Below are 14,627 nucleotides of genomic sequence, written 5' to 3' on the forward strand. Positions count from 1 at the left end.
AATTTAGTGGTAAGTTGCCATCGGACCACCTTTAATTTTGAGCCCAGGTGAGCCTACCTTGTTGTAACTATCCTTGCATGCAATTTGAAAGTGGCAAAACAATTTGTTTCAGATTTCTTCATCCAGATTACTTTTGAAGTATGATATTGACACTTAATGCGATTTCTTAGCACATTTTCTGTGACTTTTACAGGTGGTTTATGGTGAGCCTACCTTGTTGTAACTATCCTTACAATGCTTGCATGAAATTCAAGAGTGGCAAAACAAGAAAATATTCTAGATGAAGACATCTGTCTGATATTATTTGCACATTCTTCGCACATTTTCCATCATCATTTCTTCCTTGAAGCATTTGAAATAGTCCCAAAACAAGCTTGTGAGGAGTCTCTTTATTTTCTGGTACCACCAATAAATAGCTAGCTTACAAAATGAAACAAGTAACCTCACAGGTATCAGTATGCTATCATGCTAACTCAACGTACTACATAAAAAAATGACCAGAAAATTGTTTTTGGCAGTTTCATGGACCTTATATTGCTTTGGGTACCTTTAAGTTCAAAGACTACAGACTTATGCATGCTATGCTGAGATATGACCTTCTTTTTTCCATAGATGACCATTCAGTTCAGTCTGTGGGACAGGTTTGCTGTGATTGACAGCCTGTCTTCCCAGAATTCCTCTAACTTGGCCCAGCTGGTGACACACCTGTTGGTTACCATGGCGATTCCACTGTCAGTGCTGAAGGTGAGACATATTTATTGTGTGTTTCTCCACATTCAGCATCATTGGGACCAGAAAAATGTTGTGTTTCCCTACCGACCCTAGAAAAAAATGTTGTGTTTCCTGTTTCCCGACCTACCCTAGAAAAAACTGCTGACCCTAGTCTTTTTTTGTCGACCCCTGAAAAGGACATAAATTTTTGAGCTGATTGAACTTTTCTAGCTCCATGACCTGACACCTGCATGAGTGATGAAACGTTGAACAATCAGTTTTCCAACAACATTGACATTAAAAATGTGCCACAAGTTTTCTTTTCTTAAACTGTATTGTTGTAGGTTGGATGACTAGAGATCACCAAAGTCTGAAAAAAAGGGGAAATAGATGATCCCTACCTACCAACTCTGACTTTTTTCAGGACTGAAACAGGAAACACAACATTTTTCTTTCCCTGGGCCTTGACAACAGCAACAAGGACAAACAAATTTAATACTTGATCTAAAATGATGTGTTCTATTCTTTTTTCTCAGATCCATTTCGGAACAACAGCTCACAAAGATCATGATAACATGTTTATCTCCCAGTGCTCTTTCACCAGCACTTGAGGGTAATATAAACAATAAGTAACTAGACATGAAAGACTGCTGTATCATCTTATGTACATCCCTTCAACAATTTATCTTATCTGTGTGAGCACACATTTAAGCAAACATTTTATGACAATAGGTACAAACAATATGAAGTTATCTTCCATTTCAAGAGACACTAGTAGTTAAAGATTCACTTTTTTATGTTTACAGAAGGAAAACATATTGTTTTTACTACTTTTCTTCTTCTTTTGTTCCAAACACTAACCTCTGACCTGGCCAATGGCCTGATTTCCTGATGTCTGTCACCATATGGTAACTGGTGTTGGGCTACATAATGTTGCAATTTTATCATTAGGAAGGATTTATACTCCTGTCTGACCATATATATAAATGTACATGTATTTGAGTAAGAAGAGCAAACCATATGCAAAGGTAAACATTATGCATTTGCAAATGTTATCTTAAAATTTTTTTTAGTCTTAGTTATGTTTCTTGTTTTTCTTATATCACAGAAATTTGAGTTTGCTTCCCTCGAGAAAGCGACAGTGCAGTTCTTACGACAGATCCTGCTAGCCCTGCTACTGGAACAGGAAGAGAACACCGTCCAGGCTGTCTTTACCCGCGTGGCCAAGTTCCCAAAACTCCAGCAGTTCCGAGACGGTCTGAGACTCTTTATGAGTCACTTCCTTATGAAGAAGAGATCCAAGATGGAGGATGAGATAGCTCAGAAGTTGAGAAGAAGACTTCAAATGGCAGAGAGAGCCCTGCTTGGTACAGGAAGCAAGGCAGCTGTTTAGAATTAGAGTACAAAGTTTAACAAATTCTTGTCTTCGGATATCAAGAAAAATTGAATAAGTTCAGATTATTGGAAGTTTCATTCTGTGTTGTGTTCAGCATATAAAAAACGCAAACATTTGCAACTGTCAAAAATCTGCCAATATATATTCAGGCATTGTATGTTTCTGTTTCTGATTGTATGTAACATCCATGTCCATAATATCACCAGGGTCCATAATATCGCCACCTTGAGAAATAGTGTGCTTAAAGATATTTTTACTGCAACATACCCTAGGTATGTACATTTGATGTGTGAAGGAGTGCATACCAAAAGTATGTTGCAGTAAAAATATCTTTAAGCACACTGTTTCTCAAGGTGGCGATATTATGGACCCTGGTGATATTATGGACACAGATGTTACATGTATGATTGCATGCTGAAATATCTGTGAAATTGGTATGATGACAATTTTCTTGAAAGCCTGCTTGCCATTTCCATAATAATTGAAGGTGACACATTGTGAAGGAACATTGATTGTTATAACAGGCAGTGTTGCTCATGACAAACCTCACCATGTGTATGTCCTAAGTGCCTAATCAAGATTTCAATTCAGGATAATGGAACTGGGGTGAAAATCAATCTGCTTGGTGATTGCTTGGGTCGTTAATGCATTCAACACGCCCTTGGTCTATTACTGCATTTTTTATGCTCAAATTTTGTTGGTTTTCATCTTTATGCTCTCTCTCTCTCTCTCTCTCTCTGTCCAGTTTAATGTCTTTTTTCCCGAAACTGGGGGTTAGACGTGCTTGCATCAAGTGCATACCGTAACTGTTTTTTGAAGCAAGATTTTTTTAAAGGCTGGATGCCCTTCCCAACGTCAACCCAAAACCCTAGTAGGGCCCAGGATCCCTCTAACTGAGGGGGAAATATGTGTCTTTCCCAAGGGCACAATGTCTGGGCGCATGTCTGGGTCCAACCCTGGGGATTGAACCTTGACAGTCGGATGCTCTACCACTACACCACACAGACTCACTCTACTCAGCATTCAGCATATTTAGTCAGAAATCAGGCTAAGAAGCAATGAGTCCTGGGGGGGGGGGGGGGTCTGACAATTGGCACAATTTATTGTCACATTAGTATTTGGCCCCGGGCCCAATATTTGCAAATGGAAGTACAAATTGGATTGAATTCTGTCAGGGCAATCCAAAATCACCACTACAAGAGCAGTTAAGCTTTTGTAGGGTGAAGAAAATGAATGAAAATTGCCATGTGGGGATGACCTATAAAGCAATTTTGATGTAATCATCTTTTGTGATGGTTGTCCTACTTTTTGGACAAACATTTTGTGTGTGGAAAGGTTGAAGTATATATGTGAAAAAAATATTTCAGCCTATGAAAAATTAAGATGGCAACACAGGTTCAATGGGATTTAGGATGTTTAATTTACCACAAAATAAGTTACATATTACCCAATAATACACATCCCTTATCATAGTCCATTGAGTATAAGTTAAGTACAAGCATGTACATTTGTATTTTCCCCTGTATAGCATACTATAGTGTACTAGTAGTTCTAGGGTTAGGGTTTAAAATGTAAAATTGCTGTAATATCACTTTTGTTGAATGTGTTGATGTGATTACAAAATGATAAGTTTTCACAAAACCTCAATGTTACAAGGGAACATCAAATACATCATCTGAGAAATTACATCTATTTGTGATTGTCTTTATTTTGCAATTTATCACTAGAACTGTTTCTGTATTTTGTAACATGTATCTGCTAGAAGAATAGTTACACTTTGTACACCCTTGTATGTACACATAGTACAATACACACTTTCCTAATATCCAGGCATTGGATATTCAGGTGACTATTTAACTGCTATTTAAAGGTATTCCACTCAAGTTTTTTTGTGTATCTCGATAATTCCATTTTTATTTGGGGAGGAACATGGAGTGAAATATTTTACATTTGCTCCGAAGCAAATGTTGGCCTCTCTAGTTAGTAAGTTAACCTTCATTGACGTAATCTACAAATGAATGCATTTCTGTTGTCACCAACATGTCAATGCCACTTCCTTCTTTTCATAGATTTTTGTGTTTGGTGAAAGACCCTGGAAACTACAAGACAAGATAGCAGGCTTAAAATAAGTGGAAACCTCTTCTCCTTCCTTATACAGTGGCATATATCATGTTATCACGAACGTTCATCAAGTTAGAACAAATATTTCACTGCAGTAGCTCTTTTGAGAAAATAATACCACAAATGTATCTGCAAGACTGCAGAGCATATGTACATTGTACACGATTTGGACTCTGAGACCAAGGGCAAGATAAATAATACATCGCCAAGTCAGTCAACAGTGTGATGTTGAAATGTTTATGCTGTTTAGTTACAAGTTAGCTTTACGTGCTCATGGTGGCGTTTTCTCACATTCTCACACTGGTCTTGTGGCCTCTGGTCTTTTATGTGCACTACTTACACAGTAGTTTACAAAGATAATGTGCTGCATTTGAGGCACTTAGTCATACACTAGACTATTAAGAATGCATTTCAACGAAGTTGACACCAACATATATAACATTCTTCTTCATCTAGGAAATGTATGGAGTTCTTTCTGGTGGCAAGGATAGCTGGAACGTTGCACAAAGACAGCTGTGTTGGCCACAACAGACGCAAAAGTAAAACGATGTTATTGGATAACAAAATACACCGTGAAGTTTACATAGAATACTGCAGTTTAAGCGAGACTAAGATTCATATTAGCGAATGGAGTACTCTAATATGTACACACTACCAACAAAATACTTATTCCCGTACTCAAAAATACCCTTTTCTTCTCCACCCATATCATATTGCTTACTTGAGCAAAAGTGTACTTTTGTTCTAAAGTTAGATACAGCAAACACTATATTCCTATCCTAGATCCGGCTTGAGTTGTTGATCGCTGCACATGTCTGGCGTCTCTGTTTGTGGTTGAATAAATGTGATAAAAGGCCAGGAAAGGTCCGTTTGCTGCTCTCTCACTACCCGCTTGGCACGTCTCTTGTTCAAGGTCCCACCACAAATGTGTTCGATGGTTTCTGATACTGCGAGGGAAGGCAAAGAAAAAAAGGACAAAATTAGTGTCACACTTCACGTGACAAGCTTCACTGTCAGTCTACTGAGGTAGACCAGAGTGACTGGTCGAAAGCTCTAGGTGAGAGAATTTTTTGTGTTGGACCAAAAGTTTCAACTTTAAAAATACAAAATTAGTACATTATTTAAACCAAAATATGCTAGTTTTTGCATTGTGGAGATGCGATATAATTTTCTAATTTTAGCAGGTAGTATGCGATATTTGTTGGGTGTGGCGTGTTATCAAATGCGTTATTGATGTTCATAACAACAGAGTATATTTGCCGTTTCTATTTGGACTGATCAAGTGGAATAGATTCAAAAGTCAGCCGAAGGCAGGGCAGGTTTTTTGTAACTAGTTCAATGACATTTTAATGGCCTTGGTGACTCTAAATGTCATCAACCTCTAACATCAAGAATGAATTCTTGAAATGCTAACCGATCGCGAACTCTCAATATCATGAAATGTCAAAGCAAGCTAAGGCTCATCATTTACATGCAATCATATGCATGATACAATATTATATAAACCACGGAATTAATGCAACTTCTTGTCTTATGTTTCATTACAAGTCCTAATAGGTAAAAGAAAAGTGCCAGATATATCGGGGTAAGATCTAGCCTCCACTAGGCCTTTCTACTGGAATACGGATCGCAAAAAGGAGAGTACTTGTAAATTTTAGCCTCTCTATCTCTCTATTTGGCCGATTTCTACTCTTTCCAGCCGCCTCCCCAAGCCTGGTAGAGGCTAAGTAAATTTGGCCAAGGGAGTCCGACCGCGTAAGGTTTTTTTTTCCCTTAGAAGGCCAGTCAAATCCCAAGGCGGCTAACTCCCCTGGCAAATAGTCTCCTATATATAGCCAGCGTAGTTAGTCTGGTAGAGACTATGTAAGAGCAACCATTGTGGAGTCATTTGAAAAGCTGACGCTGTCATTTGTTAAGTGGTCAGCTAGCCTAGGGCGTCAACAAGTTTGCCAGTGGTCGGCAAACACCCGATAACACGAATCAAACACCATATTGATAACTATAGGCTCCTTGTCAACAAGAAGAACAACAGCGAATCATATTTTAGATACAGTATTGGACTCGGGATGCGTTTTGTTCTTGTTGCTTTGTTAGGGCGATGTGAACATGGGTGTAACTTTGTGAAGTGTGACGAATATTTGTTCTTCTATTGTGGCAACATATTCACGCCCTTATTCAGGTCACTATTTCCTAAACCATCTATCAATGACCATAAAAAGAATGGGTGTATCCCCTACTACCATATCAAAAGTAACTGCCGCTTTCTTTCCTTGGTGTATTACTAGTACGTAGAATTCTAATGTAGGTTGTCATGAATGTATGGTGTGCGTATGAAGAAGAAGTCAATCTTTATTGCACAACAATTGTAACGGGTACAATGCATGGCAAACTCTTCAGTACTGCATATCTAGCTAACATCTACTCTCACGTCTACAGTGATACCTACAAGTTCTATGTATGTATGTATGTATAGTATGTATGTATGTATGTATGCGTTTGACCTAAACGAAATTCGCTGTGACTATTTCGGTGGCCGATCGCGATATTAAACGCTTCTCCCTAAATGATGCCAGGAATGCTATTAACAGCCGTAACAAACAATTTGTCATCCTCAAAATACGTCTGTCGCTGTATACAGAGCGATTTCAAACCTCCTGTCAAAGTGCCTTTCAGCCAGCCTGTCTAAAATCATTAGTACTTTGATTTTATGCTTCATCTTGAAGTCCACATTCGCTAATGAATTAATAATTCATTGCTTCAGCGTGTTTCTCTTGTCTGAGTGTTCTTGATGCTTGGCAACGTGAAAACCTTTAAACGTGATCGTTCATCCAATGACTCAGCGCCACGCTTAGGCCACAGCAAGTAAATTTTATGGATGACATCCTCCGCAGACTCCAAATCTAATGCGACAGGGCGAAAAAAAAACAAGGCGGGCCGAAAAATACAAGGTTCCTACACTTTTTTTTTAATTTTGACTTAAAATCATTGTACAAATGGTTTTTATTCAGTGGGAACATCACATATACACGGCCAGCATCGCATATCACTGTATCAAAGTAAGAAACAAAACATTAAATCAGAGCATTTTCTTGTTTCCTCTCTTCATAGTTAACTGCCATCCACCTTCCACAGGCATCTTTGCCCATTTTCGGCATGGTGACCACTGTCAGAAGGCAACAATTTTTTTCCAAAATCAGGCGGAGATGTAATCCATAAAAATTACTTACTGAGGCCTTAGGTGAACGCCATTTCTGTCATGCTTGCACGCTTAGCGCTAATGTCACGTTTTAGTTTACGTGACTAACTCCCCGTTAAATTGGAAGTGCTACCGTTTCATCTGTTACAAGTACTCAATAACATGTCTGTGTTGCCTAACGTGTAAGTTGTGTCAGAATATCTGTAAATTTACTAGTGTAACCTCACTGTTATAACCGATGATACCTATTATACGTTGTGTTAGTATTATGTCCTATTGTTTGAAGACGTTGAAACTATCATAATCCGTCTAGCGGCCGACAGAAGAAGAATAAGAATTCAGTGAAGTATCTAGGCGATTTTCTTATCTTGGCGTTCTCATTGTTTGTCTTTGAAATATGGCATGTCGTTGGATTTTAACAAAAAAGAAAAGAAAAGGAATGGATACTGAAAGCAGTTTAATAAACTACGTGATACTACATATGTATGTGTGTGTTTGTTTGTTTTTCTGTTACTTATGCATGTTGTGTTTACTAACACGTGGTCTATTGGTATTCAGTCAACAGGGACACTTGAATGTGTATCCAATGCTGTTGACCTGAGGTCAGTCAATACTGGCTCAGTAAATAAGTCTGTCACATGGACAGGTCGATTACTGGCTGCTTTGAGGGAAACTTTAGCTAGGGAAGATCAGAGTACGCACCAAGGCCTAGTCAGGCTACACATGTATATGTCGTTCTTCTCTGAATGACTAGCCTCTACCAGGCTTCGGGAGGCGGCTGGAAAGAGTAGAAATTGGCCAAATATAGAGAGATAACATGCCAGGGGAGTTGGTCCGCTCTAGAGTACAGTTCGGGAGCGGCAAACTGTATACTCTAGAGCGGACCAACTCCCTCGGCATGTTATCTCTCTATTTGGCCAATTTCTACTCTTTCCAGCCGCCTCCCGAAGCCTGGTAGAGGCTACTGAATGACTACAAAATCGTATAGTGAGTTTATGCATGGATATTTTCCTTTCAGATCCTTAGAAACCGTAGATCATAATTGATCCAAATCTATTCAAATTTTGTAAGTGATCTGAAGCCAAAAAACAAGCACGTAGTGTCAAAAATATTGGTGGCACCTCAGTTATGTGACTCTTCATTCAAAGACAGACTTTTTTGGTTATCTGCCTTCAAATGGACCCGTCTACATTTTCTTTCGCCAGAATTGTGTTCCACTTGATTCATTCATGCATAACCTGAACTGCATTTCATACCATTGAAGACAGTTATTCGATGAAATTCAATAGTAGTACAAAAGTTGAGGACTGTAAGGTGTATGTTGGGAGTACATATATATATCTGAATTGAAACATAGCGTAAAGAATTCTGTTGACTGTTCCATATTGCCCATTCATTTGTAGACAGAGCCCGTGCCTATGTACCGGAAAGTTGGGCTCATGTGTAGTCAATCGTACATCGGAAACTCGTCCAACAACCAAGCTCTCATGTCAAAACAGCTTGGCCAAAACAGGTACTTTAGTCCATCCTGACCCGTAACCCAATCCCCATTCAAACCAACGGTAACCTGTGCTTGCACAGCGCAAACGAACACACCCACTAAGCCCACTCAAGCCTGGTTATTCACCTCATAATCTCGCTTCGTGTAGCATGTGGGAAAACTCGGACAAAATCCCTGTTTTGCTTTTCAATAACGTTTTATACTTTATCTTTATGCCTGTTGGGAAGTTTTGTATAGTTTAAGCGAGGTGGATGGGTGTACACACGATACAATGCTGGAAGACGCATCTTCAACTTTTAGTGCAACGTTAAAATCTTGCCTTTGTAATACTTTCTTGTGCCTTAAGCAGCTACAGTGACGAGACCACACAGTAACAAGCCGGTCGTAATTAGTCTGGAGGGTTCCGGCATACCAAAACATCTATTGTACCGTGAAAACTCACCTGTGCTGGCCTTAAGGCACGGCAACCAACCAGACCTGTCTCTAGCCTTGTACCGTCATGAAAGGACGGCCCAGATAGTAACAATGGCCCCAGTGTTCTGTGTAAAAGTACTTCCCTATCAGACAACGCGAAGTATGGCCTGTACCACGGTTCTTGAGGTCTGTAGTACAGCCACAGAATAGTGCTCGGAACCACCTGTACCAGATGGATGAATATAATCCACCCTGTCTGCCACGCAGCTTACCTTTTTCAAACTCGCTCTCGGCTGTCCTGTCTTCAGCTCCGTCAGGATCATCTCCCGTGCTTCTTTCGGGTCGGGGACGTCTTCTATCGCCGGTGATCTGGGCGGCGAACTGCCGGTCATCACTCCGTCGGGAACGCTGGACTCGCCCGCCCGGTCGGGCTCGCTCAGGCCATCGGGCTCACCCCTGCCCAGGTCTCCGTTCACTTCCGGCACCCCGGCTGGTGCGTCCTCCACACTGACACCTGTTTCTACAGCTTCTGAATCCATTTCTAATTGAAAACGGCAAGTACGCGAGCAGCTAATGTCTAGTTAGTTCCAAAAGGAAGTAGAATTGTCCCCCGTTGTTGTGGGAATATGTGTGAGGAATGACTACGCTACCACACACCGCCGTCTGTGACTGACTGAGCACTGGAAATGGTTGGGTGAAATTACATAGGGATAAATCATCGATCACAACAGGTGTGATCTCGCGAGATTCTGCGAGATTTGACACCATTGCAGGTGGGAAGAGGTGTGGGGCTGACAACAAACTTGGAATACTAGCATCCGCTTTACTCTCCAAGCAGAGGTTTGGGTTTTGGCTCATTTTTAGTTTTTTTAAGGGGGTCTCTTTTTTTTGCACTGGATTTTTTGGGGTCGGCGTAAAAAAAATCCAGTGCAAAAAAGAAACCAAGGTAAAATGCCTAAAAACGCCCAAAAAATAAGCTAAAACCCAAACCTCTGATTGGAGAGTACTTTTTCTTCTAAGAAAATTGTTTTTTTTCACATATTTATTTATGACAAATAGCACTAAACCCCACTGCTATTCATCAGAAAATAGCTCGTCTTTTCTTGAATAATTATTTATGGTTTTCACAGCTTCAAGACTTAAGCTCAGCAGATCAGAAAAACTCAATAATTTCGTAAGGTAAAATGTGGTAATAATTTCACTGAAATTGAAACATAATCCCTACTTCAAGATAATCTAAGTGATAACTAAGTGATCGATCCTTAATGATGGTAATTTGATTAATTACTTGTGTAAGGACAAGGGTATTGGATCATAGAATACCATCACTGGGAAGTTCACAAGATTGAGAAATACACTTCATCATGTAATTATCATTTCCCAATATCTTTTTTTGCACCATGTTGAAAATTTCAATGCACAACAGTATTTACATAAACATGGCTAAAGTGACAATGTAGACATCCATGGTAAGAGTTTATTGCTGCTGAATATGTATGCAAATCAACCACACACAGACAAGTATGTAGGTGGATATCACAAGGCATGTACATGTACTAATTTGTGATCATTGCCTACACAATGTACATTGGGAGATGAAATTGTAGAACATTAGAATTTTTAGTAGTAAATTTTGGTAATGCCATAAATGATAACATCTGTACTTTTAATTTACTGCAAGTATGTAAATATACAGCAAGCAAATCTATGATAATTGAAGTTTCACATTGTAGGACAATGAAAGTCTGAAAATCAAGTATTCCAACTTATGCATGTACATTTTATTAATGCAGTGAACGATAACTTCTGTATTCAAAGTAATACACAGGAAACAAAATTGACACATGTACTTCACTTCTAAATGAAACCAGGTCACTTGAAATTGTACATCATAGTGATACAAGGTTGTTCAGAAAACATGTGAAGACATAAGAATACAATTATGTTTTCCTTCGGTAAACATAACTAGGGCTACTGTGTTCTTTGTCTTAATTAGTAATTTGTTTCTTTGCACATGATGATGGCATCATCTTGTTCACAATAAAAAGTATTTGTACAGAGATTTTGTTGCTAAGTCCAATTTTGTCAGAAATGTTTCCCAGCTATATTTCCTGCTACTGTTGCAGTCTAACAGCCTGTCTTTTTGCAGGTTCTCTCTCCTCTTCATACTCAATCTCCACCTTCCCTCGTTTCCTCCTCAGTCCTGGTCTCCACTTCCCTCTGCCCTTCTCTTCTGCTTCATTCTTATCGTCCTCATCCGTGGAGTCTTCTGCAAACTTGTCATCTCCATCTTCAATGTCTGAGATGTCACTCTCCTCAAAGTCTTCCACATACTCCACCTCTGCCTCACTCTCTTCCTCCATCTCTTCTTCAACTTCTTCTTCTCCTTCTTTTTCTTCCTCAGCTTCACTTTCTGAAGACACCTCTTCTTCCTCCAGGGCCTTGTCAAAGGCAGTCTGTGAGATGTTGTAGATGTCACCGTAGGTGCCCTGTAGGTACAGAAGGTTCAAGTTGTCAGGACTTGGTATTTGTTTTTCAATTTAAGGTGTTATGAGTGGAAATCTATATATAGTAAGCCAGCTTGCAAAAGGTATCACTGTTAATTCTATCAAGAAAAAAGGGCAGTTTCAATATAATCTAGAGAGGTACAATAATAACTAATGTAACTAAGTATATAGAAATCATATTCACTATAAAACCATTCAAAACAAGACCAGCTTTCCTGAAACATTTTTCTAAATGAGTTACGTTATGAAAAATAATACAGCTACATGTTATTTTAGAATTGTTGTACATGTATTTAGGTTTGTAATTATAATAAGATTATTGCTGATACATTTGTGTATCTTGAGTTACAAAAGATATCATATAGCTGTCCTGTACTTTTGCTGTGCCAATAACATTCAACATGTATTATAATTTATATCATTCAAATTGACTAATGAAAGAAGCTAGACATGTTACCTGTTTAAGTCTTTCCAACAGCTCTTTTTCGATGGCGTTCTCCACCTGTGCAGCGACGAGAGCCTTCTGTTCCTTCCTCCGTTCTCTCTTCTCCACCTTCCGACTGAGAGGAACCAGCTTTTTCTGTCGCTTCAGAGTCAACTTCCTCATCCTGATCAGGTACTGGGTGATCTTTGTGAACCTCTGCTTACACTGGAGAAAAAAAAATTACAAATTAACTACAAGTCATCGTGCGTCGATGAAGGTTAGACATCCAGGTAATACGATACGCCAAAAAGCAGTTACTCAAGCAACTGGATATGATTTTGAAAACGTCAGACGTTTCAGCTAGTATCCACTAGCTTTCGTCAGTGACTGAGAGACCAGAGGGGAAAACAGGTTTATAAGCACAACCGCTTGATTGATATGCAAATAAAGTGAAGACAAATTTTTTGGAAGTCATCGTGGTTACAAAATGAGGTTGAATAAAATCTTAATTATAATTGATGTCAGCCCTACTGCTGAATGAATGAAAGAAAGATACTAACCATAATAATTCAGAGAACATTAAATTATATTTGGTTTAGGTGTGTATCTAGCATCCCGTCTGTACAGTACTTTTCAAATGTTGTGTCCATTTTGGACAAGATTTCGTCTGCAACAATCAAAATTCCTTTGCGCAGGCGCAGTACGTTCTGCCGAAGTGCTGCCAACATGCTGGCTTTTTTAAGGTTAAAATCAAAGGTCCCAAATAAAGGTGCTCTGACTTTTTGCCTGATGAAGTAGGGCCAGTAGATGAGGTTGTCGCTGATCTGTTGTAGAGCCTTCTCATAGTTCCTGGACAGTTTGACCTTCTCCCACAGTCTGCCTGGGAACGCCGCTCGCTCTATAGTCTTCATGTACAGGAAACACACACCTTTCTCCTCCCTGAAATATCAATTATAAACACATTCAACCACAATAATATGAAGCTTGGTGGTAAAATGAATAGTGTGATATGTAACGTTACTAGAAATGCATTATGGAGGGCCTGCAAGGGGGGGTCCCGACAACGCTCTACGCTGAATTCGGAAACCTCTCGATTACGCTTTACGATAAAAAGTGGCTACAACACATTACGTAGAATTAAAACGCCGAATACGCTCTACGCAAAAATATTAGAGCGGTCCGTCTACACTCTACGTAGGATTAAAATGGCAGATTACGCTCTACGGAAAAGGGCTTGCGGGCCCCCAATATGGACGATACAAAATTTTATGGTCATATGTGCCCTTAAGGAAGTAGAGGTGCCATAGAACTATGATGCCTTACGGGGATGTTAAAATTATTAAAGATGGAAACACATTTTTTTCATTTTTGCAATATTTTTTCAATTTTTGGTGCAAAAAATCATGATAGAAATGTTACATAATGTCCCTTTAAGAATGTGGGAAGAGATGGTTACAATTATGAAAGTCCAATATTTCTAGAGGAAACATAACAAACAGATATCAGGCATCCAATGTGATTTCAGGGCAGCAAAATTTGAAATATTTCATAATGCAATCTTTGTGATATTGACACATACTGATTCACATTTACACATTTGACTCAGTATGTCTGTACCATTTCATACTTTGGGCTTTTAAAACTGCAGAAACAAGCCCCAAGATGAGTCCTTTATTTTCTGGGTGGTACCTCAAAATCAGCCAAGGACCCTTCCAGTAACCATTTTTCCATCAGAAATTTGGGGATTTTTGCTCCATGAGGGTCAGTATACAAATTGGGAAAGTGTGTTTTCAACTCATTATGTAGACAAATGGCTAGAATATTGGCTTTGAAAAATCAGGTTTCCAAGCCCTAAAAACTGCACTGGATGCCTTTAAAAGGAAAGAAGATCTCACCTCACTGTTGCATACTGACTGTTGGCCAGCGGACACGACCCGCGGTTGCACAACCCTGTCAAACTGTACTCATTCCTGCAGAACTTCTGACTCTTCGTCTTCACCTTGAACGAGCAGAAGCCCTTGTTGATGACACTCCAGATCACGTCGTCGTGTTGCATCTTGGAATTTTCACGGGAAAATCTGAGAAAAAGACGATGGAATTTGCTGTAGCTTCAGCACATGTTCCAACACAGGGCCACCATCTTGGATTAAAAATCGACTATACCACTATGCTTTAAGGGAGAATCAAGTTCTTGTGAAAATTATTAGCTTTAATAATTTATGCAAACATACATTTTTGTAGCTACTAAACAGTGACGATATGTATAAATATTTAGCTTTAATGTATTTGCATTTTTATTTGTTTTTGTTGAACATGTACATGACCCCATCGAAAAATTGACCCCTATTTTGGTTTGG

General features: G+C 39.2%; 3 protein-coding genes across 3 annotated transcripts in view; 1 reads left to right on the forward strand and 2 right to left on the reverse strand.

The window, feature by feature from the left end:
- Nucleotides 1–2,324, forward strand: part of LOC109461796 (nucleolar MIF4G domain-containing protein 1-like) — a 17,966-nt gene extending 15,642 nt beyond the window's left edge. The window contains exons 15-16 of the mRNA XM_019758197.1: nt 613–744; nt 1,820–2,324. Coding sequence (XP_019613756.1) covers nt 613–744; nt 1,820–2,104 — 417 coding nt within the window. The 3' untranslated portion in view covers nt 2,105–2,324. The remainder of the gene's footprint in view (nt 1–612; nt 745–1,819) is intronic.
- A 1,952-nt stretch (nt 2,325–4,276) lies between these two features.
- On the reverse strand, nt 4,277–10,045 carry LOC109461828. The gene is made up of 2 exons (XM_019758291.1): nt 9,612–10,045; nt 4,277–5,175 (listed from the first exon to the last, which is right to left on the reverse strand). Exons 1-2 carry the CDS (start codon nt 9,876–9,878, stop codon nt 5,137–5,139), a joined length of 306 nt encoding a protein of 101 aa, XP_019613850.1. The 5' UTR covers nt 9,879–10,045; the 3' UTR covers nt 4,277–5,136.
- Nucleotides 10,046–10,797: 752 nt separating this feature from the next.
- On the reverse strand, nt 10,798–14,430 carry LOC109461825 (protein MAK16 homolog). The gene is made up of 4 exons (XM_019758287.1): nt 14,166–14,430; nt 13,050–13,209; nt 12,304–12,495; nt 10,798–11,828 (listed from the first exon to the last, which is right to left on the reverse strand). The coding sequence occupies exons 1-4, from the start codon at nt 14,324–14,326 to the stop codon at nt 11,454–11,456; spliced, it is 888 nt and encodes a 295-aa protein (XP_019613846.1). The 5' UTR covers nt 14,327–14,430; the 3' UTR covers nt 10,798–11,453.
- Between the last annotated feature and the right edge of the window lie 197 nt (nt 14,431–14,627).

This window comes from Branchiostoma belcheri, unplaced genomic scaffold (genome assembly GCF_001625305.1).
Source record: "Branchiostoma belcheri isolate BF01 breed outbred unplaced genomic scaffold, Haploidv18h27 scaffold96, whole genome shotgun sequence".
NCBI classification, from domain to species: domain Eukaryota; kingdom Metazoa; phylum Chordata; class Leptocardii; order Amphioxiformes; family Branchiostomatidae; genus Branchiostoma; species Branchiostoma belcheri.